We start from the raw sequence: 24,943 nt of genomic DNA on the forward strand, positions 1-24,943 counted from the left end.
CAGCGGGACGACGCGCAGGGAGACCAGCCGTCCCCTCCGCAGAGCACAGCCACCCATCCCTGCACTCCCCTCTCCCAGGCCCACTATCCCACCTCGGTCCCTGCCAGTGGACATCTGACATGGGTGCTGAGCCACAGAGCACCCTCCCTGTCACCCAAGGAGATGGGCAACTGGCGTGGGTCAGCCAGCAGGTCTCTTGAGCATCCTTCCTCCATCTCTTATGCTGTTACCTCTGTGCACTGCCCCAGGCTCTCCCCACACAGCATCTCGGGGCATACAGTGCAGCCCCAGAGCCCCCCAGCAGGCGGGTATGGGCTGGGCTCCTGGGGGTGCCCACAGAGGAGGCGAGCTGCCTTCTGAAGTGCCGCAAGGAAACCATGCAACCACATTCACGTAGCAAGTGTCTCTTCAGCGGGTTTGCCCCTATATATAGGTGCATCTACTGAATATATACATGCCTTAGCAATAGTATACTGGAAACTGTGCCACACGTGACTTGATGGTGCTGAACTAATGCGTACAAAAGTATGGAGGGGTCCCTGCACCCTCTAAGTACAAAGTTCCTCCTGTCCAGCTGCAGAAGGGTCTGATTTTGGGGCGTGACAGGTAACCTGCCGGGGCTCCTGTGGGGCACGCGCCTTTGGCACCTGCGCAGTTTGCTCACGGAGCTGCCTGATCCGGGAGGACGGACTGGTGCCAGGCTGCTGCGGGATGCTCAGGGTAGCAGAGTCCAGCCCAGGCACTTCAGCTGAGCTGTGATCCCCGAGGGCCAGGGAGAGCCAGGGCGCCTGGTGCTCCGTTCCCACAGGCTATTGCAGGCTTGGGCATCTGGCAGCAGCCGTCAAAGCTCTGCTATGTGCATTCCTCACAGCAGGTGAAGATGTGGGTTAACCCTGGGAGAGGAGGACCTGGAGATTTCCCCTCGGAGGTGAAAGGTGTTAACATCCCGCTGCTGGCTGCAACACAGCACCCGTGGGGCATCCAAAATGCATTTCATGGGCAGTCGAGCAGCTCTCGAGTGGCTGTGGTCAGTGAGAGGAGGTGCCCCCGGCAGGCCTCTCGCCAGGGCTGGCATGCCCACTGCTCCCCGGCTGACACGGAGCAGCCGTGGCTGAGCACACTGCTCACTCCAGCAGCCGAGCGAGGAGCTGGGTGTGCCACCAGGCTTCTCCCTATGCAACTGGGGTCTGGCCAGCAGGGATGGGGCCCTCCATGCAGCATGTCCAAAGCTCAAAATATCCAGAGAGTTTTTGTTTTCGCCCTGTAATTGCACAGTCCACTGTGAGCTAGTGGCAACTCCCAGCTCCTCTTCGAGCAGGTAGTGGCTGCCAGACAGTCCTTGCTCCAGCGGGCATGTACCCGCATGCATCCCTTCCCCAGGCACCTGCCCCATGCTCAGGCCGGGATCTTCCTCATGAAGAAAGTCCAGCTGACGTTCCTCCTGTCCGACCAGGGGAGAGAAGCCGCTCTGTCCCAGTCATCGTCATCAAGAACATGCTGCATCAATAAATAACCCTCATCTCAGCCCACATCGCTACCAGGCTTGAGCCAGCAAGCGAGCAGGAGGTCTGAGTCGTCCCATGCCATGGGTCTCCTTGCTGCCCTTGGGGTTTTCTTCTGAGGCTTCACTGTACAATGAGAACAAGACCAGCTGCCCGGGTTTTATTGCTAAGTCCGAGTGAAGTGGCTTTGGTTTGCGTATGGGGCTCCTCTGGGGATGGGGAGGGATGGGGACTGGGATGGGGGGAGCAAAGGACTCATTCTTCACTGGCTGACTCTTGGAGAAGGCGATGGATGTCCTGGAAGGAGGGACGATCTTTAGTGTCCCGTCTCCAGCAGCTGAGCATTAGCTTATAGACTGAGTCAGGACAAAGTGCAGGCTGGGGAAGGTAAGTCTTCAAAACAAAAGGCAAAGATGACAAAGAAACAGAGTTACTGCAATGGAAACCAAAAAGCAAACTGCTCCTGAGGAGCCCCATTTTTCCATGCACCGGGGGGGGGACTGTTCTGCTGTGTGTTCAGGGGCAAGGGGACCCCAGACAGCACAGCACGGGGGCTGGGGACACCTGCTCATATCTCCCAGCCTGGATAAATAGCAGAGCGGGGTCAGCGAGCAAGTGGTGCCTTGGGCTGTGCAAAGTGCAGGGTTTGCCATCCCAGGCCCTTCATCAGGACTCCTTCCCAGATGAGTTCCTGTCCCTTAACTCTCCCATAACCAAGCTCCCTATCTGGCCACCTTGAAGTCTTTCCCTGGATTGCCACTGTCACAGGCACTCCACTGCCTGTCCCATCCCATCCCATCCCATCCCATCCCATCCCATCCCATCCCATCCCATCCCATCCCATCCCATCCCATCCCATCCCGTCCCGTCCATACCTGCCTGCCCTGGTCCCGGAAAAACTCGCCAGTGTTTTCGATGACCTGCTCGTCAGACAGCTGGGAGTAGGGCTGCTCCCGGCAGAGTGTGAAGGTCTCCCACAGCGTCACACCGAATGCCCACACGTCACTGGCAGTCGTGAACTTGCCCTGGCCAGAGGGAGCAGACTGGGGTCAGGCATGGGCATTACCCCGTCCTGTTCCATAAGCCCTATGGGCCCAGGGTTCAAAACTCTTTCTGGATGCTTCAGCTTCTAGATCTGGGCCCAGAGTGGGGCTTGGTCCCACAGACCTGATGTCTGCCTGGGACCAGAGCCTGGCAAGCTCCAGGTCTGGTTTGCAGTGACTGCTCTGAGAGCTGAGACTTGGTAAGGACCCAGCTCCCTGCAAAAAGAAAAAGTAACCCCGCTCTCTCTTCCCGGTCTGACCATGGCCAGGAGAAAATGTCAAGCAGCCCACTCAAAGGCTGGGCACTGGGACACCAAAGACCACTGTAGTCCCCTCATCCTACCTCAAAAACCTGCTACCACTCTTGCTTTCTGCATGCTTCATCCCAAAGGTGGGCTCCAGGGAGGAGAAAATTCTCCATCCCTTCTGCACCCCCCAGCCCACGAAAAGAGGCTGTGAGCAGCCCCAGGACTGTGTCGGTGTCTGTCAGAGGACCCCAGCCCCCGCATACCAGCAGGATGCTCTCCCAGGACATCCAGCGGATGGGGAGCACTGCCCGCCCCTGGATGCGGTAGTAATCCCCACTGTAGAGATTCCTGCTCATGCCGAAGTCAGCTATCTTGATGGTGTACTGCTTCCCCACCAGGCAGTTGCGTGTGGCCAGGTCTCGGTGCACGAAGTTGAGGGATGAGAGGTACTTCATGCCAGAGGCAATCTGGGTGGCCATGAACCGCAGGTCGCTGTAGCTGCCAGGGGGTGGACAAGGGAGGACTGAGGTGCCAGGAAGGATGGCAGCCAGGGGGTACATGGCCCCGAGAGGGGCACCCCACAGCCAGGCAGAGTGCTTAGAGCAGGCAGCCCTGCCCGCCTCTGCCCATCTCGGGTGGCACTACCTGACAGTGGGCGCGTGGCTGGCGGGGGGGCTGCCTGCCTGCTGGCGGGACAGGAACTGGTTGAGGTCTCCATTCTCCATGTACTCAGTGATCATGCACAGCGGGTCGTCCGTGATGCACACTGCCAGCAGCCGGATGATGTTGGGGTCCTTCAGCCGCGACATGATCTTGATTTCCTTCAGAAAATCATTCCTTTCCGGAACAGAAACCACACGGATCGGATAGACAGACCCAGAGGAGCACGGAGGTGCGCACAGACCGGCCGAGTGTGCCACCCACCCGCCCAAGCCTTGTGGGGGACCCGTGGGTCCCCTCCCCTGGGACTGGGGGTCATGAGGGGGAGCTCAGGGCTGATCTGCACACTGTGAGGTGAACTCAGCAGGTAGATGGGGCGCTAGGGATCTGGTTAGGACCAGCAAGGATCGAGAGTCCTGAATCAACCCAGCATCCCCAGACAGCTCAGATGTGTGGTCCTCACAGCTGCACCAAGCACCTGGCTGCTGGAGGCAGGGGATGTTTTCCAAGTGTCCTGGCTCTCCTGGAGGGGCTCTACGTGGCGGGCAATGCCAGGGCGTGTGCAGCCCCCAACCCCATACCTTGCATTCTTGTTGGCATCTGCTCGCAGCATCTTCACAGCCACCAGCACAGGGCAATTGGAGCTGATGTCCAAGCCTTCCAGGGCAAAGTCCTTGCCTGTGAACTTCTCCATCCCCTCAACTTCACAGAGATGAACCTGGAGGGGGGCAAGGGGCAGCCATTACCTCTGCCAACTGACAGGCTCCCTCACGAACTGGGAAGAGCCTTGCCCAAGCCCTGCTCAGAGCAGCTCCAGCTCCCACTCACCTCCCCAAACTGGCCTTCCCCCAGCTTCTCCTTGAAGGTCAGCAGCTTCCTGGGGAACTCCTCAACGGCCACGTCCTTGCCGGACAGCAGGTCCATGGTGAGGGCCGGCACCGAGTAGGTGTTTCCACCCGTCACACCCTGCAGGTTCACGATGTCGGCCTCAGCGTAGTGGGGGACGCCCTCGGGGACACTGGCCTGGGATGGCTTCACAGGGCCGCTGCAGCCTGGGGGGGGACAGTGGGGCCAGCCCTGCTGTGGGTGTCCTGCCCTGCACCCTCTGCTCCCCAGCACTTGCTCGCACTCCAGCCACCAGCTTCTCCATCCCCATCCTCCGCAGAACCCCCATGCTGCCCCAGCATGGCTGGGCTTCTGCAGATATCACAGGCTGCTCCGCTCCTTCCCCATCAAATGCACCAACCCAGCCCCAAGCACCAGATGAGCAGTGATCAGTGCCCGACTTCTGGATCACCGAGGAAGAGATTCCAGAGCATCCCAAGGACGGTGGTGAGGACACAGCTCAGCCTGGCAGTGGACACCGGCGATGGGTCTCAGCCACAGGTTTTGTGTGACCTCCAAGTGGGTTGCGTGGGAGCTTGTGCGACCTCCCCCCTACCCCTCTGTGCCAAAATGTTTGGAGATTGGCCAAAAGCTGGGGAGAGGAGGCTGCAGCAGGCTCAATGCGTGGTAGATGCCTCTAAGCATGCAGGGTGTCCTGGCTCTCACCCATGTCCTCCTCCCCCGGGGTGAACTCGGGCAGCTTGCGGATCAGGCGGGAGGGCTCCTGGTAGTCGGGTCCCAGGGGGAATATGCGGTCATAGGTGGAACTGGACTCCTGCTCGCTGGAGGATGAGGAGTGGTTGTGGTTGAACATGCTGGATTCACTGGGCAGGGAGAGGCTGACGGTCATTTCGTCATCTAGCATCCTCCGCGATGCCTGTGAGAGGGGGCAAGGGAGGAGAGAGCTGGGACAAGGGGTCTCTGCAGCACCAGTGGGATGGGGTCTCCTCTCCACCATGGCACTGTGGCCATGCCCAACCCAGACTCCCCCTCTCTGGTGCCCTCGCCTGGAGAAAACGTTTGTCCTCATGTCCCCCTCCTATTGTCTGTCTCTATGGAGAAGAGTTTGGCTTCATCACCTCTGTGACTGCCCTCGGTTAGCTGGGGGATGCAGTGAGACCCCCTTGGGCTCCTCTTCCCCAGCCCAGCTTCAGGACAGAGGAATGGACAAGCAGGTACGTCCCAAAGTCACCACCCTACTCAGCAAAATCCCCTTACTTGGGAGATGGATGCAAATCACAACCTTCCGGAGGAGGGGAAGGGAGCATCAGTCCCTGCATGGAGTCTGCTTTCCCCGTGCTGAACTCCCAGAAGAACCTGCCCGGGATGAGCCCACCGCCCCGGGACACCTCACCAGCCACCCCGCACTTGCCCACCTTCTCCAGCATCTTCTGCCAGAACTGCCGCCACAGTATGATGACAATGATGGCCACCAGGATGAAGATGATCGCCACCAGGCACCCAATCAGGATGCGCGTGTTGCTGTCGTCTACCTTGAGCGTGGGGTCTGGCAGGAGAAGGGGACAGCAAGAGCCAGTCACACTGGGGCATGGGGAGTCCCTGCCCCTTTCCTCCATCAGACCGGGCAGAGCCCCTCAGAGCATCTCCCCACCCAGCTCAGGGCAACATGCTTTTTGATGCCTTACCATAAGTGGTGGGGACCACAGGCGCCTCGGGGGGGGCCACAGAGTTGTTGTACATGGCTGCATCTGGCAAGGGAGAAGAGAAGAGCATGAGGGTGGGCGGTGGGGGTGCCCCACAGCCCCATTTTCTCCTTGAACCCTCCCCCAGGAGGGTCAGACCCCATGGGGCTCCTTGAGCGTGGGGTACCTGACTGGAAGGTGATCTCGCTGAACATCATCCAGGCGTCAGCAAAGTAGTACTGGCACTTGATGGCGCTGGCCATGCGGTGGAGCAGGGGCACGGTGACAAAGCGGGCGCTGGGGTTCACATCATCCAACACCAGTACTGAGGAGACAGCACTGGGCTCCCACTCACTGGCATCGGCACGGAAGTAGCACTGCACCTCCTTGAAGATCTTCACCCCTTTGGCGAACATGTTGTTGCAGTGGACCTATGGGACAGCCTGTCAACATGGCCATGGCGAGGGATGGGGATGGGGGACAGGGCGGGGGGTGCGCGGACCTTCATGGCAGTGAAGTTCCTGATGCGGTCGAACTCGAAGGTGATCTCCACGTAGCCACCAGTGGTGCTTTCATTGCGCCAGCCAACATAGTCATAGCCTGGCCAGACGTGGTACTCATGGGTCTGCGTGAAGTCATCCAGCCCCGACACCCCGTCTGTCAGCTGGCCCAGGCCCTCCGTCATGCTGGCACATGTGAGGGGGGAAAGGGAGAGTGACTCTCGCCAATGCCACAAACCTGCCACTCCCCCAGCACCCCCCCCCCCCCTCCCAGCTCCTTACAGCCCCTGGGAAATTCGGGAGGGGGTTTTGTTCTTCATGTTCTCTCTGGAAAAGGCTGTGGGATGCTGAACATGCAGTGCAGTTAGCGTAAATCCAAGAGAAGGACTGGGGGTGCTTTCCCCATCATGCTGTCCCTGTCACGATGTGCAGACTCCCAGAGCTGGTCATGTCCCCTGCTTCGGGGAGACCCCAAGTATTTGCTCTGCTGAGGATCAGCACATCAGCCTGCAAACGCAGGGAAGAAACACCCCTATAGCCTCCTGCTCGGTGTGGTGCCCATGACATATGTAAGCCCATCTGGTCCTCACCTGTACCCAAACGCCCCATCGTACACCGAGTCATTCAGGTAGATGACGGTGCCCCCGGGAAGGATGAGCTGCTGCCCGGCCGGCGCGTTGTAGGACACCAGCCCGTCTGTGGGGAGGGGAGGGTGAGTGGCTGCCCGTGCCGAACACCCCGCTGCTGGTGAGCCCTGGCCAGCCCCAGGGTGCTGCCAGCCCCCAGCGGGACACACAGCCCCCAGTGGGATGCACAGCCCCCCGACCAGGCTCTGGGGACACAGGGAAGGGGACAGGACCGCAGCACCCACCCAGCCAGACACAGCCGTACAGCTCTACGCGCAGGCAGACATTCATGGAGTGGTCAGTGACGGGGATGAAGCGGACAAAGCGGGCAATGAGGGGTGGCTCCAGGTCCTTGAGGACGATGTCGTAGGGGTTGGTGTTTCCATCCAGCACCTGGGAGAGAGAAGCACGGTGGGGATGGGCAGGCACAGCCCCCCACCCACCACCCAGTGCAGCCCCCGCCCGCCTCCTCACCTGCTTCCCGTGCCGGTTCCTCCAGGAGATCCAGCGTGTGCCGTCCCGGCTGTAGTTGATCTTATACATGGGGGCAAACTCATTGCCGTGGCCCCCGGCGTGGCGCCCCTGGGTGCCCACCAGTGTGATGAAGTGGAGCGCGCGCAGGTCGATCTGCAGGAACTCCTTCAGGTCATCAGGCTCCACAGGGATCTCGGGGCACCAGGCGCCATCACCATCCTCTGAGTCCAGCCTGCAAACCCAGAGCAGAGAAGTCATTTGCAGGCAGCAAGAGCTGGCCCTGTGCCCCTCTTCTGCCCCTCCGTGGCAGCCCAGACCCTGCCATGGCTGTGGCCGGAGGGTCCCCACACTCACCGTCCGTACTTGGCAGCTGTGGACTCAGACCACTGGCTGGAGGCCGAGATGTCCTCGTCGGGGATGTGCCCGCCTGACATTCCCAGGGGGTACCGGCACACCGCTGCAACGAGACCAGAGACCATCAGGGGGCTGAGCAGGCATCCTTCCTTGCCTCCCTGGCTGAGGAGCATGCTGAAATATGGCTTGACACTGCTGGGGCTGGGGCACATCCACAGCACCGCAGGCACTGCAGCCTGGGCAGCTCGGGCGCAGCACTCTCCATCCCTCTGGCTTACAGAGGGGCACAAAGCACGATGAGACTGTCCCACACAGGCAGACACCTGCCTGGACAAATGAAGCCACTGGCCAGAAGCTGATGCCAGCCCAGCTCGAAGCGAAGCTGGGAGCAAGAGGAGGCAGCGCTCCAAGGGCTGCTGGACACGCCCTGTCCCTGGAGATCTCATCAGCCTTGCTGGCAAGTGTTTTAGCTGTGGTGGAGGGACAGCCTGTGGGCTGGCACTGCTGACCCCACTCTACTCGTTCTGGGGGCACCCAGAGGTCTTGCTCCAGAGGCCATTCACCCAAAAAACCCACCCACAGCAACCTGTTCTCAGCTGTGCCGCCCCGCTGATCCCCCCTGGGAAACAAGTGCTAAAGTGACAAAGGCAGGCGCTTGCCCTTCCTGCTGGCCCCCATCGCCAGCCCCCCTCCTGCCCCGGCTGCGAGTGGAAAAGTACCCAGGGCTGCGGGCGGGCTGAGTCCCCGAGTGGCAGCCAGCTCCCCCGGCACCGCATCCACGCCGCTTCCCAGGAGTTATTTTTTCACGCCCGGCTGCCAAGAGCACTGCTGAAAGGCCGGCTTGTTTGGCCATGTTTACCGTCTGGCCGCCGGCTCCAGCCCACAGCGCTCCCTCCGCACACCGCCCCAAGCAAACACCCGCACCGAGGCAGCAGGGCCCAGGCGAGGATGCAGTGTCGGGGTCGCCTCCTGCCCCCACGGCCTCCAGCTCGCCCGGTGCTGTGCAGCAAGGAGCCCGCGTCCCAGCACGCCGTGCCACCCGGCAGCTGGCTCCTGTCCCCAGGTCCCCGAGCCCCAGGGACCATCTCCTGCATCCAGCGGAGGAAAGGGTGCATCTTCAGCATGAGCATTGGCACAGTGGGAAGCATCTCTTCTTGTCTCCAGCTCTCCCACTTGGGATGCTCCGCAGAGTGCAGCTCCCACTGAATTCCCATTTAATTCTTGCCAAACATGGAGTCAGCCCAGCTCCTTTGCCCTGGGTAATAACCATGCTGGCCAGGCAAAGCCAACGCTGCCAGCCCTGGATGACTGCAGAAGAAACAGGGTTGCTCCTCTAAGCACCATGGAACCTCTGGGGAAGACCCAGCAAACTCTGCCCACAGATGGAAGAAGGGACTTGTTACAGGGATGACCCAGGGAAAGCCTGATGCACTGAAGGAGCCTGGGCTCTGTGTCCATCCCTGCAGTGCAGGATGGGGCTGAGTCCTGCAGAAACAACCATTTAAACATGCTCCTCTCGCTGACGTCCGGTGCAGTGTTGTGGTTTCTGAGCAGAAGCCAGGCACCTAGTCAAGCCGCTTTACTACAGCCAACCTTGGTTTGCTGCGAAACCGCCAAAGAAAGCACATCCCAGTGGCAGCAAACAATAGCCCGGCGCCTTGCCTTCCGCATGCTGCAGCCTCAAAACTGAGCAGGCTCAAGGAGTCCCTGATGGAGCAGGACCCCTCTCAGAGCCCAGGGCTCCGGCTGCAGTGCTTTGCCTGTACCCCAAGGCCCCTCCAGCCCACCGGCGCCCATGGCCCATGAAGGATGCTTTCTGAGTCACTGGTGATAGCTGAGCTGTGTGCAGGACAGCTGAGTGCCCAGGCAGGTGTAGGCTTGGGGGGCCATCACACACTGTTCCAGAGCTGGGAAGGTCCCAGAGATGGTGGAAATGACGTGAGCCCAAGCTCAGATGCCCTGGCAGGAGCACAGCCCAGGGAAACACACCTCAGGGCTCTTGCAGCCGCCTGGTCTCACTTACCTGGGTTGACCTGGGCTCTCACAGCCCGTGGGACGTGCAGCAGCAGCAGCAGCGGCAGCAGGGCTGGTCTGGGGGTGGCCGGCATGGCAGCAGTCCTGCGGAGACAGAGCCAGGACTCGTCACGCAGGCAGCTGAGCCACATGGAAATGCCAGTCCTGCTTGGGGCAACCAGCTGAGGACAGGAGAGCTTCCCCTGCGTGAGACCCTGTGTCCCACCTCAGCCTCAGAGGAGGAGCAGAGCCCCAAGCCCCACATCTGTGATGGTGTTCAAAGGGGTTCCGGTGTCCCATCCCCTCCACCGCCACCACCACCCCCCCGGGAGCCACGGCATCACAGTGCCACACCAACACAGCCGCAGCATGGGCAGGTAATGTGGCCCTGCTGCGTCCCTGGAGCCGGCCTCATGAAATGGCCACAGGATGCACACGAACCTCCCAGGGCTCTACTTGGGGCCGGCGCCGTCCGGCTCCACCAACGGGCAGAAAGGCTCCAGCTGGGCCACCCGCCCTTGGATGGCTTTGAAAGCAAGACATTGCACAACCCCGTCATATAACAAAATAATAGCACGTTGCAACACGCGGTTTCCCTGCCTTCTGGCTCGGGAGAGATAATAGCAGATAATCGTCCGAGATTTACAGCATATTTATTGTGACCGTTCTCTATGGCAGAGTGGATCTAGAGGACATGAGAGTCACAGAAAGGTGTGACGGAGAGCATGGGAGCCAGCCTGCACCTGCTGCCTCCTGGGAGCACGGGATGGGGCTGGAGGGGACCTGGGGGTCCTGGCAGCAGGGCTTGGGCTGCAGCAAGGGGAGAAAAAGGGCCGGTGCTGGCGGGGCTCCTTGGAGCAGAGTCCAGCCTGCAGCATGAGGGGATCCCCCCTGGCCCCAGCCCCAGGACGTGTGGGTCCTCTGAGTCAGCGCTACCACCACAGCCACTTCGCAGGGCAGGAGCCATTGCCCGGGCTCTGGCTAACCCTCAGCTGCCAGGAACCCCCAGAGCCCGAGCAGCTCCTGCTGCGCCCACACACCTCTGGGGAACCACCACGGGGCATGGCACCGTGCCGGGGCATGCTCCAGGGACACCCCTGCATGTCACCAGCCCTGCCTCAAGCTCCCTGGGCTCCCCCTCCCCTTGTTTGCCAAGGGGACATTTATCCTTCTGGGACAGCCCTTCACACAAACACTGCATGCAGACTAGTCCTCCTCTTGTTAAAAAACATTATTTTAATCTAGTTTACATGCACATTAACCTTTGTAGGAACAACTTACTAACCTGAGGGTTAAAGGGACCATAGCTCCTGGCCAGGTGGGACCTGGCTGCACTTGAGTGCTGGGGTAAATCCTAGCTGAGTCCTGGTTGTGTCCCTGCACCCCTCCCACACGGGGGGACCCGCAGCCTTCTCCCCACCACCAAGAGAAAATCCAAACCCACCTGAGCCAGCTGCCACACGGCAGATGCCCCCATCCTGCGAAGCCCAGCTGGGAGGTGCTGGATACGGCCCTGCTCAGTGGCAAAACCAGGGCTTGGCACAGCAGAGGAGAGGCTGGCTTGCTGTGACCATGCCAGCACCCAGAGGAAGGGCAAAGCCCCGGGAACTGCCACCCGCACGCTGCTAGAGGCTCTCTGCACCCAGCGGCACGCTGCTGCGTTCCCCGGGGGTCTCTGCTAAACATCACAGAGCTCTGCAGGGGTACAAATAAGCACCTGTACTTAGGGTGATTTTTTCCCTTTTTTTTTTCCTATTTTTTTTTTGTGAAAGCAGATATGTGTTTGCTTTTTTCCTTATTCCCAGCTGGGAAAGTTTAGTTAGTTGCAGCTAACTCAGCTGTAACTGAGAATTTCAACTGCATGGCTGAGAGGCGCGCACAAGGCTCCTGGGTTTGATAATGGCCAGTTCCCCCAACATTAAAATCTCAATTTCCTTCTGCATTCCAAAAAACATCCAGGGATATTTTTTCTCACTATTCTTTCAGGCTGAGTAAATGCTTTAAGCATCAGGATACCAGATGCCATAATCTCCCGCAGGGAATGCATTTACATTTAGCCTAATATAGGGAAATTATCCCCACGCAGCCATTGTGAAGTGCTTGTCGCTCCTCGGGGGAGCGGGGCTGGGGGACAGTGGGGAGACAGTGACTCAGGCGCCGAGGCTAGGGGCTAAGGGACACGCGGTCAAACCGGCCAAGCAGTATTGGCAACCCAGCTGGAAATCATTTTTGTTCCACCAGTCCTGCAAAAGGGATGGCTTTGCAACATTTTGTCTGAAAATGTTTGCTGAAAATTTTCAATCACTGGAAATTTTTAGTGTAGAGAGATTTGGAGCTCCTCCCTGGCGTCGCCTGGGCTTGGGAGCTTCCCTCAGCTGCTGCTTTTTTTTTTTTCCCTTTGTATTTTCGGCCCCTTATTCTATGGAAATCACCAGGGAAAATTAGTGGGGAAAAAAAAATAAATCCACATTTATTTAGAGACAAACCCTACCCAAGCCATGGTCCCTCTCACCCTCAGCCTGTGCCTGTGAAGTCCCCAGCTCACTTCCCAGGTGGGTGCCACCATCCTTGCTGGCACCAGAGGAGCATCGTCTGTGAAGAGGGAGGTGAACAGCAGCAGCCTGCACCCCCTGTGCCCGCCAGGTCCTGGATGCAGGTCTCCCAGGGCTGCCGGGGCTCCCGTTGCAGAGCACCCATTCTCACACAGGGACAGGAGCTCCCCTCGTGCTGGGATGGCGGGCAGGTGGGACATGCTGAGGACATGCTGGAGGAAACATCCCCAAGGCAAGAGGCTCCCTGTGACCCTGGACCATGACCCAAGGTGTGCAGAGTTTCGGTAAGGGGGTTCAGGACCCAGCTGGCACTACAGCCCCCAGCATGCCGTGCCACCGGCACAGGCCTGGCGGGAGCGCAGTGCAGCATGCCGGGACCCGTAGTCCTCCTTCCCTCTAAAAATGCCATTTTAGACGTTCTCTGGGCTGGATGCAGCCCCATTTTCTGCAGCGGCAAGCGCCTCCCCAGCCGCGGGCTGGCCGGCTCAGCCGGTGGCATCGCAGCCACGCAGGGTGCGAGTTGCAACTGGCATGTCCCTGTGGCTGCCAGCAGCACAGCCCGTGGCCGTGGGGCCTGGGGACGTGGTCCTGTGGGTGCTGCACCCAGCAAGCACCCCCGCCAGCTGAAAACTTGCAGCTCTCCTCCTCCGCGACGCCGTGCCACGGTGCGCAGCGTCACACCGCCACAGCGCAGGGCTGCACAGCATCGCTCCGCCATGGCGCAGGGCTGGGAAGCCACAAGCAGGTCCCCAGCTCCAGGATGGGGGGCAGGATGCTCAGGAGCACCAGACCAGTGGTGTTGTGTCCCCTCCCCAGGGTGACCTGGTGCCTGGTTGGGGGACCCTGGGGACAGTGGGGCCTCTTTGGCTGGCCAGCACCGCCGCCAGCTCTGCCAACAGACACACAGGCGGGAGCCGAGGAGGGACACCAGGAAACACTGGCCTGGCACGAGGCACAGGGGGAAACGCTGGCAGTGGGGGGAAAACTGGAGAGAAGGGGCCAAGTGTCACCTCCCCGGGTGGGGACACTGCCCTGCTGCTGCCCCAGCCCCTTCCCGGGCAGATCCGCACCCTGGTCCCTCTCCCCAGGCTCCACCACAGAGCACGGCTGACCCCGCATCCCCCCAAAATCCCAAGCCTAGGGGAGGCAAACGCTTCCCCACGCACCCCAGAGCAACTCACCGGAGCGGGGAGGCGGCGGTGGGCGGGCGGGCTCCTTGCCCCTCGCCCGGGCCGGGGGAGGCAGGCGAGGAGCAAACTTCCCCGGGCTGATGCAAGATGCCTCTGGGAGCGCGTTTGCATTCTGCAGATTCCTGGGAACCGGCCAGAAATCCCACAATCCTACATCTTGCACATTTGGTTTCAATTAGGAAGCGGAGAGGGGGAGCCAGTCACCAATCCAGGCTGGCTTTTCGGCGGAGGTTATTTTCCTCGGCCCGAGGGATTGTGTGCAAAGCTATAATTTACAGCAAAACCCATTCATAGCGCAAGAAAAAAAAATTAAAAAAAAAATCCCCGTGGCCGGCGAGGGAACTTAAAGCAATAGGCAGCATTTTGCTTTCTGGCGCTTGCCCCTGCGGCTGCGGGATATCATGCCTGTCCAGGATCCTCCTCCTGCACCATGGGGTGCAGGGGCCAGGTGGGACACCCCCAAAATGCAGGTGATAGAGGCAGTCCACAAGGCCCCATCGCTGGCCTGGAGGGTCCTGCACGGGCTGCCCTGCTCTGGGCCCCTGGTGGGAAGGGTGCTGGGCCCTGGGCGGGTACACGTGGCCAGGACACCGGCCGGAGAGCTGAGCTGACCTGCCTTGGCACGTGGCGCGGAAGAAGCTCTCCGGCTCCCCAGGCTGCACGCTGAGCTCGTGGTTTTACATCATTTCCAGGCACTAGCTTGGTACTGCGGCCACTGACTACGCAACGCGGTAGGGAGAAAATAATAATAATAATCAGCTCACGTTAATTTTTGTGCAATAGCTAAAAATGCAATTTAAAAAAAAAAAAAATCAGTATTTTTTCAGACTAGTGTTTTGGCTGTATTTTATGTCAGCACCCACACTGCTGTGGGAGGGAAGAAGCACCCCCGGCAGCAGGCCAGCAGCTCCCAAAATGCCCTCCTGCCCCACGGGGCACCCCACGCTGGAGAAGGCACCTGCCTCAGGGTTGCAGCCATGCTCCCAAACCCCCAAAACCACCCTCCTTGCCAGAATCCCAGCCCACCCGCTCTCCAGACAAACAAACCGAGTCCCAGGCAGGGAAAACCATCCACCACCTGGCAAGATGCCAGCGACATGCCACAGACCCTCAGCGCTGCCACCGACCCGGCAGGGGCTGTGGTGCCAGCCCAGCCACGGGTGCAGCGAGAGGCAAGGCAGAGCACCACAGCTACCTCTGGGCAGGCAGGGAGGGCAGGCAGGAGCAGGCAGGGAGCAGGTTAGCATGGTGTCTGCTGCAGAGCTCTGCCCCATGCCCCAGCATGCTGCCCCAGAGCAGCTGGCAGGGGGAAGCCCGAGCACAGGCTGCCCTACGTGCACGCCGGCACAAACGCCGGCCAGCTCCACTCCACCCCGCTCGCCTCCTGCTACCTGGAATTGGCGCTCAAATAACTTGGCGGCAGCCAGCACTGCGTTGCTCTATCCCAGGACCTAATGCAAAGGTGTTGGTGTGCAAACAGAGCCAAAAAGCCAAAGTAAACACCTCCCTTCCACCCCTCCCTGTGCCCCAGGAGCCAGCTGGAGCAGTGATCCCCTGGGCTCACCGTGCAGCCCCTTGCTCCTGCTCGGCCCCACTCCCAGGGCCATGTGCATCCCCCCAAGGTGGGCCACACTGTGCTCTGGCTGCTGCCCGCCCCATGTCAACAAGGAGCAGCTTTGGGGGCACCCAACTGCCTCCTGGGGAGCAGAGACATCCCTTCCCCACAGTGGTGGCTCCCAGGGCCCAATGGGGCCAGCGGGCAGGGGGAGGTGGTGGTGCAGACCACCCGCAGCACTCCGCACCGGCTCCTTGCATCCGCTCTGGCCCCCATCCCGGGCTGTCTCCCCTGGGACCCGCAGCCGCCAGCCTGCCTTGGCCACACACAGCCCGGCTGGCCCACAGCGAGCCACCAGCAGCCACAGCACCGGCCGGGACCCCCCGCACAGCCCCGGCTTCCCAGGCACACTGCATGGGGAACGAGTGCTTGGCCGAGCCCGGGGTGCTCAACAGCCACCTTGGCACTCCAGGGACTTGGTGACTTCCCCCAGGGGAGTGGTTTGGGCCCCATTCCCAGCCCTGCAAGGGAAAATCCCTTCTCCAGTCAGCCGTGGGGCAGCGGGTGGCTGCAACACCCCACTCCAGGGGCGGCAGCAGGACTTGGGAGCAGCAGAGGAGTCAGCTGAGCACCATCTCCCCTCCCGAAAAGGAGGGCAGGCAGCAGAGCTGCTCTGCCCAAGGGCATGGGGATACCACGCGTTGGGGCAGTGGGCTCTGGTGGGAGCCAAAGAGCCCTCCTTGGAAAAGCAGAGGGCACACGATGTTGCTGGAGGGCACCGTGCCAGGCTGGTTTCACCCCAAGTGCTGTGGTGGTATTGCACACCCACCCGTTCCTACCTGCTCAAGGCTTGCCACCGCTTGCAGAAATTCAAGAGGAAAGCACAGACCTCTGCTTCCTCCAGAAATGCTGCAAATGAGCGCCATGGGCCAGAGGACCTGCCTGTGACCCCCCCAGGCAGCAGCTGCTGCTGAGCTGCGCAGAGTGGGGTACTCCATGTGACGTAGTCAGACCTCTGCTCTGAGTAGAACCTCTGCAGAAAGCCACTGTCACTAAAACAACATCAGATGACAGACAGGAGAGACTCAAGAGTTTAATCGGGTGCTTCCAGTTGTGCAACACACAAAGGATGACCAAAAGGGAGGACATGGGCAATGACAAGGAACCTATTAAAAAAAATAGTCATGTAGATTTGAGAAAAATAAAAATTCGAGATTAACCCCAGCCCCGTACCATAAAAATCTTCTGCATGTACAATGACTATTACTATATACATGTTTAAAAATAAATGCCCACAGCCTGGAGTGCGAAGGGCAGCGCCATTGCTGTGCTTCGTGGCAGGGGAATCTATAAAGTGTTTGGTTTTTAAATTAAAATATAAATAGAAGCGTACAACATGCCAAGAACTGAGTGGGTTACATCCTCCTCTGCCCAGGGCCAGAGCGAGCAGGATCAGCCCCTACCAGTTACAGCTATAAACCTTCATGTGTCCAAATTCCCAGCCCGCCAGGCAGGATGGGCAGCCCAGCTTGGGCACTATGCTGCCGCTACATCCCGTTCTTCACCAGCTCATGGATCCCATCCTCGTCAATAATCAAAGGTGTGCGAAACTCTCGGTCCTTCACGTACTTTTCCAGACCCTAAGGGAGGATGAAGCGGTTTGTTAGGAATGCACCACGTGTCATCTGCTCTGCTGAGCTGCTCACAGGTGGCTCTGGTCCCCTCCCGTGCAAGCAGCTTGGGAGACAATGGCTCAAAAAGCTCCACAGTGAATTCAAGTCACGCTTTTGTGGCTCACCACTCCCCAGCCAGGGCTCACACTTGCCCCGCCAGCCTCCCCACCCACCTAGTTAACCTGCAAGGGTGCCCGAGCTCTGGAGACCCAGTACTTACTTCTCCTCCATAGGAGACAAGAGGAGAAATTTCACACTGGATTGGCAGGTCATTTGCATCCTTCAAGCTGCAGAGAAAAGCAAAAAGTCAGGAGGGTTAGCCACATCCCGCCAGCGAACGGGGATGGGGCCCAGAGATCTCGCCGATGCCAGCGTGGGGGTCAGCAGCTGTCTGGGGCACCGGTGGCTGCCGGCCCACGCAGACCCCACCAGCGCAGAGCTGCCCTGGGTTAGTCAAGCCTTGCGTGCTCTCCACAGAGGTGCAAGCTAAAGTTTAGATACCAGCAACAGCTGAAAAAGAAGAGAGCTTTAGATGCAGCTTTAATGAGGATCTACGTGCCTTTCTATGTGTGCACTACAGCAGCACCTACAGCCCCGGCCTGGACCACAGCCCCACTATAGCTGATGCTGCATGCAAGCTCATCATCCCTTGCTCCTCCTCCTCCTCCTCCTGCATCCTTGGGGTGATGAGAGATGCTCTCATAGCACCTTCCTGTTTGGCTGGTCCCAACAGGTCTTTTTTTAAACATGCTACTAGTTTAAAGCACAACCTGAGGACACAGGGTAAGCCTGTCTACTTGCTCAGAAATTCTCCCTGTGGCACTGCCTGCTCCACATGCCTTTACCTCTTAGATCAACTGTGCCAGCTCCTGTTCTCCACGCAAGCCTGAGCCGGCGAGGACAACGGCAGACCCACGCCAGCGCTGCCCACCGCAGCCTGGCCCTGAGAACAGCCACAGCAGCACTGCTGGGCAGGGATCCACACGGGGTCCCTGACCCTGCTCCTGCTGCCACCAGCCTTTGTAGGACCCCCCAGATGCTCCCTGGATCCTGCCGTTGTGTAAGTCTGGCCGGGGGGTGCAGTTGTGAGGAGCCGATGAGGAACCACGGCAGCACCCCAGGGTGCCCCTTCACACCCGCTCGCCACCGCAGCCTGCGGGCATCGCAGGACCTCACCTGTGACAACGCTCCCCTCGCCCAGGTTGAAGCTCGTCCCTGCTGCCACGCGCTCGCTCAGCCCCCTCCTGCCCCAGCTGTGAGTAAATAAAACTCACCCATCCTAACCCAGCCCGTGCACTTGTGTCTGCCTTAGACTCATTCCAAGATAAGCGTTTAAAAAATATTTTTAAATTGCCATTAACTGGCAATGAAGGATAAAGGGCATCCTTTATCCTACAGTACATCTAGTGTGATGGCCTAGTTACAAGCCTGAAAGCACTTGGTGTCTTGAATTACAAACAGAGACCCCAGGTGTATCCCACCAGAAAGTACCAGAAGATACAACTTCTCCTGAAGCGAGGGAAAGGTAACAAGCTTGCTTAGTCTGGCAGTCATTTACACTCACCAACTCTAAGTCCCAGCCACCCAGATGTGCCCTGTACCTACAGAAGAACACGCTGCTAATACACAAATTGCTTTAACACTTCTGTTCACTTTCCTGTTTACTTCTGTAAATTTTCAAGTGCTGAGCCAGGGGCTTTCCCTGGTGTCACGCTCTGGATCTTCAGTACTCAAGAGATGTAGTCACACAAAGCACAGCTGGCCGCCTACGCTGAGATTTGCACATGCTACATCAAAGCCTGCTTGACGTTTACTTAACGTTTTTAATCCCATTCCAATCTGCCCAGACGCCTGGCGGACACTGGGAGATGGCAGCTGTCTCCAGCTACAGGACTGGCCGGGATCGGTTCAGGCTGCCCCACGCCGTGTCGTGACAAACAGGGGAGCGTCATCGAAGGGACACACCAGCGTGCTTCCCAACAGCGAGATGACCTCTGGGGGCTGTGTGCAGTCAGCGGTGCCATTGGCCCAGTGGCACAAGCCCCTTCCAGCCACCGCCCACCGCTGCCTCTGCAGAAAGGAGCCCAGGAGGGAGCAGACGCTGCCAACCGCCCGCCACCCTGGGAAGCGGCGTCCGCGGGGTCCTGCAGCGAGACATGCCCCACTCCCAGCATGCGGCCCGAGACCCCCGGCCCTGTTAGTCACTACGGGTGCCTGCACACCAGCGTGCACCCACCGCGGCGAGCCTGGCACACTGCTTCACCTACAGCCCGTTAGTACCTAAGCACAGCCCCGCCACCATGCACGCTGCACGGTATAGTTACTTGTCTTTGACATCTGCTGGGGTGGCATCTGACCTTCCGTTTGTGACACTATGTGGGAATAAACAAGGATTAGCAAGGGTGGGAAAAAACAGAGCAGAACAAGTCTGGGGTTGGCTGTTCTCCAAACAGGGGCAGCGGGAGGTCTCTCGGTCGAGGGATGCTGCAACCCCAGCCTGGCTGCTGCACGGATCTGCTGGTGTGCTTGGGCTTTAGGGAGCCACCTCCACCCTGCGCAGGCAACCTTGGCTGTGCCATGGAGACTGGCAGGATTCAGTTCACAGGCGTTCAATCAAGAAGGAAAGCTCCTGCCGACCGAGTGAGCAGCCTTCCTGCAGCCACCGCCCAACCCACACCCAGCTCTGCCCACAGACCACCCAGAAGGGACCCATGGCTGGTTGCTCCAGCAGCGCTGGTTACGGGAGCGCTGAAATGGAGAAGGGCTGGGGATGGCCTGGTGCTTTATACCCAGCCCAAAAAGGATGCAGGAGCTCCACAGCAGCGACTCACCGAGGGATGGCGGGGATGCGTGTGCCGTTTTCGTCCACAAAGTGCCCCCCTGCATTGAGAACCCAGCAGTGGTGCAGGGACATCAAGGCGTGCCGGGCTGTGGTGGGGTTGTCCTTGCCGTTCTGGCTGTCTGCGTTCTTCAGGGGAGAAAACTCATCCTCACGCAGCACCTCGTACACCACAAACTTCCTGGGGGGAACAGGACATGGGAGGGTCAGGTCTGGGAAATGTAGCTGCTCCCTCTCACTTTGGCTTCTCCCTTGCCAGGGTAGCTGAGCTGAGGCCATGCCCACCCCCCGCAGCCCACACCCACAGGCTGTCTTCACAGCCACAAAGGAGGAAGGGAAAGACCTGGGCTGTAGTGTCAGCAGATGTTCCTCTGGCCCAGAAGCAGGGCTCAGCCGAGCAAGAGGCACACAGCGCCTGTCCCCCCCTGCTGTGCACATCTCTGCTCATCTCAGGGCACAATTGTCCACTGCTGCTGAACAGCAGGAGCTGGCACCCTATCCTGACCCCAGGGCATCACCAGTGGGCGCAGCTCTGGCACCCTGCCTGAGGGAGAGCCAGCAGCCTGCTCCCCACAGAGAGAAAAGGGCATACTTGGAAAACTGGAAGATGTCAAAGACGAACTTTTCCATCTTGATCCCATTGGGCTTCTCGGGTTGGATCAGCTGCCCTGTAGTGATGTCCACGTGTGGGATCTTCTTCTCAGCTACGTGGTGCTGCAGTCGTGGTTCATAAGTGCTGCAATGGCCAAGAAAGAGCTGTCACTCACCCGAGCAAGGCACGTCTCCAGCCCCCTGGCTCAGACACTGCTGCGGCAGGACGGCTGTTCTGCCCTGAACCCCAGCCACCCCGAGGTATGGGCTGCTCATCCCCACGGCAGCCGGGAGAGGACAGCCCGCACCCTGTGCTCTGGCACCAGCAGCCAGCGCTGGCTGGGGGAAACCTTATCTCAAGGAAGGGACGGCGTAGAGAGGCGGCGGTTAGGCCACACGTGCAGGGACCAGGGATCAGACTCCACGGGCCTCATCCCAGCATGCCTGCAAATAGCTGAGCTCAATCAGCGGAAAGCAAGGGGCAGGCGGCCAGGCAGGCGGCTCCGCTCGGCACCAGCGCTCCTCCAGCACACCGGCTGCACCCCGGCAGGCCCTTACTTGACTACATCTTTCAGGAAGGCAGTGGAGAAGTAGTGATTGGCAATGTTGCCCGCGTTGAAGAGCAGCCGCCCGTCCGGGCCCCGCTTCTGGGCAGTGGCCAGGGAGATCTCGCTGTACTCCACCACCTGGTAGACACCATCCACTTGGCACACCACACCAACCGGCTCCGTGGGGTTGGTCTTCTCCACCACCTGCCCAAGGGAAGCACTGTCAGGAAAAGACCCTCCCCCAATGCCCTGCACTTCAAATATACCCTCTTGTATCTAGCAGCCCCCGTGGAGGCATTTTCCTGTGCAGGACAGCAGGGATAGTGCAGGGATAGGGATGCTGGAGCCCTCCCCTCCCGGGTGCTTCTGGCAGTGGTGATCAGAGGAGGGTGAGATGGCAGGGCTGGGTGACAGGGTGTCAGGCACACCAGAGGCACCATGCTCGTGTGTGGCTGGCAGAGGGCACAGATATTTTTAGCACCCAGCCCGCATGTGAACAGCCAGCTTGCCATGCAAAAGGAGGCAGCTGCTGGCTCAGCAGAACCATCCCCCTACACCTGACCTCCCTCCTCTTCCTTGCACCTCACACACTTCCCTCTGGGCATAGGACCCGCCCAGTCACTGCCATCAATGGCAGTGTGGCACGCAGGGACACAGGGCTTTCTCCTTTCTGCATGCTAGGGTCTATTTCCCCCTTCTCTTGCTTGGGCCAGAAGGAGGAACTGCTTTCCCTTTTGCAGCTCACTCTCTGAAAGGTTCAAGGCCAGCAAGCCCTCTCACCTGTTTGCCAGAGCCGAGCCCAATGCAAACACAATCACACAGCCCCTTTGGCTGTTAATCCAGCCTTTAAGTAAAGCTTCAGGCAGGGAATGTCCTACCCGTGAGATACGGGGCTGGGCTCAGCGTCAGCAGTCAGCTGCACCCACCATGTCCTGGTCTGGTGCCCAGGACGTCATGGCCGGGGACAGCTGGCAGCCTGCAGCAGGGATCCTGGCTGTCCGTGCTCCCCGCAGCCGCCCAGACAACAGCTGACAGCAGCCAGGTGGGGACTGGACAGCCCCAGGGGCTCCCCAGCAGCTCTCAGCCCCAGGGACTGGGGGACCTGTGAGCCCTGGGGCTGTTGGTGCCACGTCCTGTGTGAGGCAGGAGGGGAGCAGGCCAGGCAGGGGTTCAGTAACACTCTGCAACCCCCGGGATGCCAGAGCTGAGGGGCAGGTGGGACTCTGGCAGCGTGTGCTACTCCACCAGTGAGCTCCTGGTGCTTAGCTACCCCTCCCAGCTGCAGCAAGCCAGCCAAGGAAGGGTGAGAAGCCAGACAAGGAGCAGGACTGACCCCACTCTGTTCCAGGGAAGCAGTGCCTGCCTGCCCTGAAACCATACCTTGGCCCCACAGTCCGCTCCCTTCTCCAGGCAGAACCCGATGAACCTGGGGTCAGCCACCTTCACCAGTATGTTGTCCACGCAGTAGACATGGACACTCTGCACGCCCCTCTGCTCCATGTCATCCACAATGCCGTGTGCTCCCAGGGCCCGGTACAGGCCCCCATTGCCATCTGTAGAGGAAACAAACCGTTGGGGACTCAGCAACGCCTGTCTGTCCCATCAGCCATGCACGCTCATCCTCCTTCCCCACGGAGCCAGGGTGGAGGTTCACCGGCCCGGCCATACCCCACCCTGAAACTCCCCACCAAGACAGACACCTCCCACCCTGTGTCACCCGTGGGCCACATCACGCTGCAAGACAGCCCCATGCAGGCTCCAGCTCCAAAAGTTTGTCCTCAGCGCCGTGTCTTGCCCCCGTGCAGCCCTCCCGCCAGCTCCCAGCCACCGACCTGGTGCCATAGCAATCTTGCCCTTCTCCTCCAGCAGGATTTTCCCATCAAACCCCAGGGCGGGCAGCATGCCCTGCTGGAAGAAGATGACATTTTCCTTCTTCAAGCCAAAATAGCGATGCTTCATGAAGAACTCCTTGGTGGACTCCATAGTCCGGCCGCTTGTCATGATGTACCTGTCACAGCACAGAAGAGACTCGATGAGCAGGGAGGAGAGGCAGGGTCTCACACTCCTCATCCCCAAAGTGGGGAACCGCTTCAGCCAGTAACACTCAGGACAGCCTTCTTCTCCCCAAGAACATTTAGAAGGATCTGACTCGCTGCAGTCTCATCTCTTTGGCAGGCCAATTGAATTGCTTCATCTCTCCTTGCAACACACATCTCCAAAACCCCACCACACCCTGTGCAGTGGGGGGACACCCAGTGCAGCAGCCAGCTCCTGCCGTGACACCAACCTCCTGCTCGCAGCCCCTCGCCTCCCAGGCCCCCCCTCCTGCCCTGCATGGCGGCCATCCCACATAGCAGGCTGGCCACAGGCAACGTGACACACGTTCCCAAGGGCCACAGGGTTGAGCCTGATAATGTGGGACCTGCCAGTGACCCCCCTCTGGGCCTTGACCCATTAACTCCAGCAGGCTACGCCCACAGCAACAGCGCTGGTGTCAAGAGGGTCTATGCCAACCCAGGGGCCCTTGGGCTGCCAAGGGCACCTGCACCAACCCACGGGTCCTCGGGCTGCTGACACCAACGGCGCCTGTGACAATCCACGAGACCTTGACCCACCAAGGCCAACCGATGGCACTTTGACCCAGCCAACACCCATGGGACAATGACAACCCACGGGCCCTTAACCCACCAACTCCAGTTGGGTTGATGCCAACGGGGCCCTCCCACCGCCACCCCATGGGACCTTGACCCACCAACGCCGAGGGGGCCCTGCCAACGCCACCCCGTGAGCCTTGTGCCGCCAAGGCCGCCTCAGGGGGCACTGACCCACTGCGGCCCCAGGCCGGGTGCTCACCAGGGGATGTGGCAGGGGGTGCCGTGCTGCTCCTCCGCCAGCTGCTGCAGCCGCCGCAGGCGCTGGGCCTGGAGGTGGAAGAGGGTCTTGCGGGAGGGCAGCCCCACGTCGCACATGCCCTTGGGGTAGGGGACGCCGAGGCGGGTGCCCTGCCCGCCGGCCAGCAGCAGCGCGGCCACGCGGCTCCCCGCGATCTCCGCCAGCCCTGCGCCCGGGAGAGCACACACGCGTGGGGCCCGCCGCGTCGGCACCGCGCCGCGCCGGGCCCCGCCGCCCCCCGCACCTACCGCGGCTCTCCCAGCGCGGCAGCAGCCCGCGGTCGCGGGAGGCGCTGCCCAGCACGTCCCGCGGCACCGGCTCCATCCTCTCGTCCAGCCCCGTCGCCGCGGCCGCCACTGCCGCCCCGCCGCCGTCCTCCCCGCGGGCACGGCGGAAGAAGCGGTTGATTTCGGCCACGTCCATGTCGCGCAGCTCCGCCACCAGCGACCGGCGGGCCGCGCCGCCCAGCTCGGCCCAGAAGCGCAGCACGTGGCCCTGCCCGCCCGCCACCAGCCGCTGCTCCAGCACGGCCACCGCCGCGCCCTCGCCGGCCGCGTCCTCCGCCGCCTCCATCCCGCCCGTCGCCGCCGCCGCGCCCCCCCCGCCGCCCCTTTATAGCCCCCCGCCGCCGCAGGGCCGCCAATGGCAGGCGGCGGCGGCACGTCCCCCACCCTCACTGGCTGCGGGCGCAGGGCGTCACCGCGGCAGCTGCGCCCCGCGCCACGTGGTGCCCAATGGGCGCCGGGAGGGGGCGGAGCGGCCCGCCCCCGCCCCCCGCGGCGCCGCCAATCGGAGCGGCCGCTGCGGCGTCGGGGGCGCGCGCGCCGGCCGCTGCCATGGCAACGGCCGCCACGTCAGCGCGCGCGGCCCCGCCGGCGGCAGAGGCGGGGGCCGGTCCCGGTCCCCTCCGGGAGGGCGCGGGGTGTTCCCTAAGGGCCCCGGCCCCCTCCCCGCGCAGGGCCCAGGCGTGAAGCGGGAGCTGCGGCCGCCGCCTGCCCCCGGGCAGGGGAAGGGTAGCCCCTCCTGGGATTGCCCCCGGGCAGGCGCGTGGGGCAGCGGCCCCCGCTGCTGGTCGGGTGGGGCAGCACCCCCCTCCTGCAGCAAGAGGCGGGGAAAAAAAAAAAAACCAAACCCACCCCAAAACGCTCAGGCCAA

General features: G+C 60.8%; 2 protein-coding genes across 3 annotated transcripts; both read right to left on the reverse strand.

Moving 5' to 3' along the window:
• Nucleotides 1–388: 388 nt before the first annotated feature.
• Nucleotides 389–13,965, reverse strand: DDR2 (discoidin domain receptor tyrosine kinase 2). Its single transcript, XM_074877229.1, has 17 exons — nucleotides 13,682–13,965; nucleotides 9,959–10,053; nucleotides 7,936–8,038; nucleotides 7,582–7,813; nucleotides 7,353–7,500; nucleotides 7,072–7,177; nucleotides 6,484–6,667; nucleotides 6,169–6,412; nucleotides 5,985–6,047; nucleotides 5,715–5,845; nucleotides 5,005–5,215; nucleotides 4,282–4,505; nucleotides 4,035–4,171; nucleotides 3,439–3,630; nucleotides 3,057–3,291; nucleotides 2,378–2,527; nucleotides 389–1,895 (listed from the first exon to the last, which is right to left on the reverse strand). The coding sequence occupies exons 2-17, from the start codon at nucleotides 10,041–10,043 to the stop codon at nucleotides 1,758–1,760; spliced, it is 2,583 nt and encodes an 860-aa protein (XP_074733330.1). The 5' UTR covers nucleotides 10,044–10,053; nucleotides 13,682–13,965; the 3' UTR covers nucleotides 389–1,757.
• A 2,360-nt stretch (nucleotides 13,966–16,325) lies between these two features.
• UAP1 (UDP-N-acetylglucosamine pyrophosphorylase 1) lies at nucleotides 16,326–24,369 on the reverse strand. Of its 2 annotated transcripts, XM_074876792.1 has the most exons (10): nucleotides 24,037–24,369; nucleotides 23,750–23,954; nucleotides 22,729–22,904; nucleotides 22,277–22,449; nucleotides 20,907–21,100; nucleotides 20,350–20,493; nucleotides 19,750–19,938; nucleotides 19,243–19,290; nucleotides 17,139–17,205; nucleotides 16,326–16,885 (listed from the first exon to the last, which is right to left on the reverse strand). In XM_074876792.1, exons 1-10 carry the CDS (start codon nucleotides 24,359–24,361, stop codon nucleotides 16,793–16,795), a joined length of 1,614 nt encoding a protein of 537 aa, XP_074732893.1. In that variant the 5' UTR covers nucleotides 24,362–24,369; the 3' UTR covers nucleotides 16,326–16,792. The 2 variants fall into 2 exon arrangements, with proteins under 2 accessions (XP_074732893.1, XP_074732894.1); XM_074876793.1 differs by lacking the exon at nucleotides 19,243–19,290.
• Nucleotides 24,370–24,943: the final 574 nt, after the last annotated feature.

This window comes from Strix uralensis, chromosome 8 (assembly GCF_047716275.1).
Source record: "Strix uralensis isolate ZFMK-TIS-50842 chromosome 8, bStrUra1, whole genome shotgun sequence".
Lineage (NCBI taxonomy): Eukaryota > Metazoa > Chordata > Aves > Strigiformes > Strigidae > Strix > Strix uralensis.

What these genes read in the sequence shown, in the direction of transcription:
- DDR2 (XM_074877229.1), bottom strand. Translation starts at nt 10,043, where the DNA reads ATGCCGGCCACCCCCAGACCAGCCCTGCTGCCGCTGCTGCTGCTGCTG. An exon ending in GAGAGCCCAGGTCAACCCAG is followed by an intron (nt 8,039 to 9,958) that starts GTAAGTGAGACC and finishes GTCTCGTTGCAG; the next exon opens with CGGTGTGCCGGTACCCCCTG. An exon ending in GGGAAGGCCAGTTTGGGGAG is followed by an intron (nt 4,172 to 4,281) that starts GTGAGTGGGAGC and finishes GCCCCCCTCCAG; the next exon opens with GTTCATCTCTGTGAAGTTGA.
- UAP1 (XM_074876792.1), bottom strand. Translation starts at nt 24,361, where the DNA reads ATGGAGGCGGCGGAGGACGCGGCCGGCGAGGGCGCGGCGGTGGCCGTG. An exon ending in TTCCTGAAAGATGTAGTCAA is followed by an intron (nt 20,494 to 20,906) that starts GTAAGGGCCTGC and finishes TGGCCATTGCAG; the next exon opens with CACTTATGAACCACGACTGC. An exon ending in GACATCTTCCAGTTTTCCAA is followed by an intron (nt 19,939 to 20,349) that starts GTATGCCCTTTT and finishes TGTTCCCCCCAG; the next exon opens with GAAGTTTGTGGTGTACGAGG.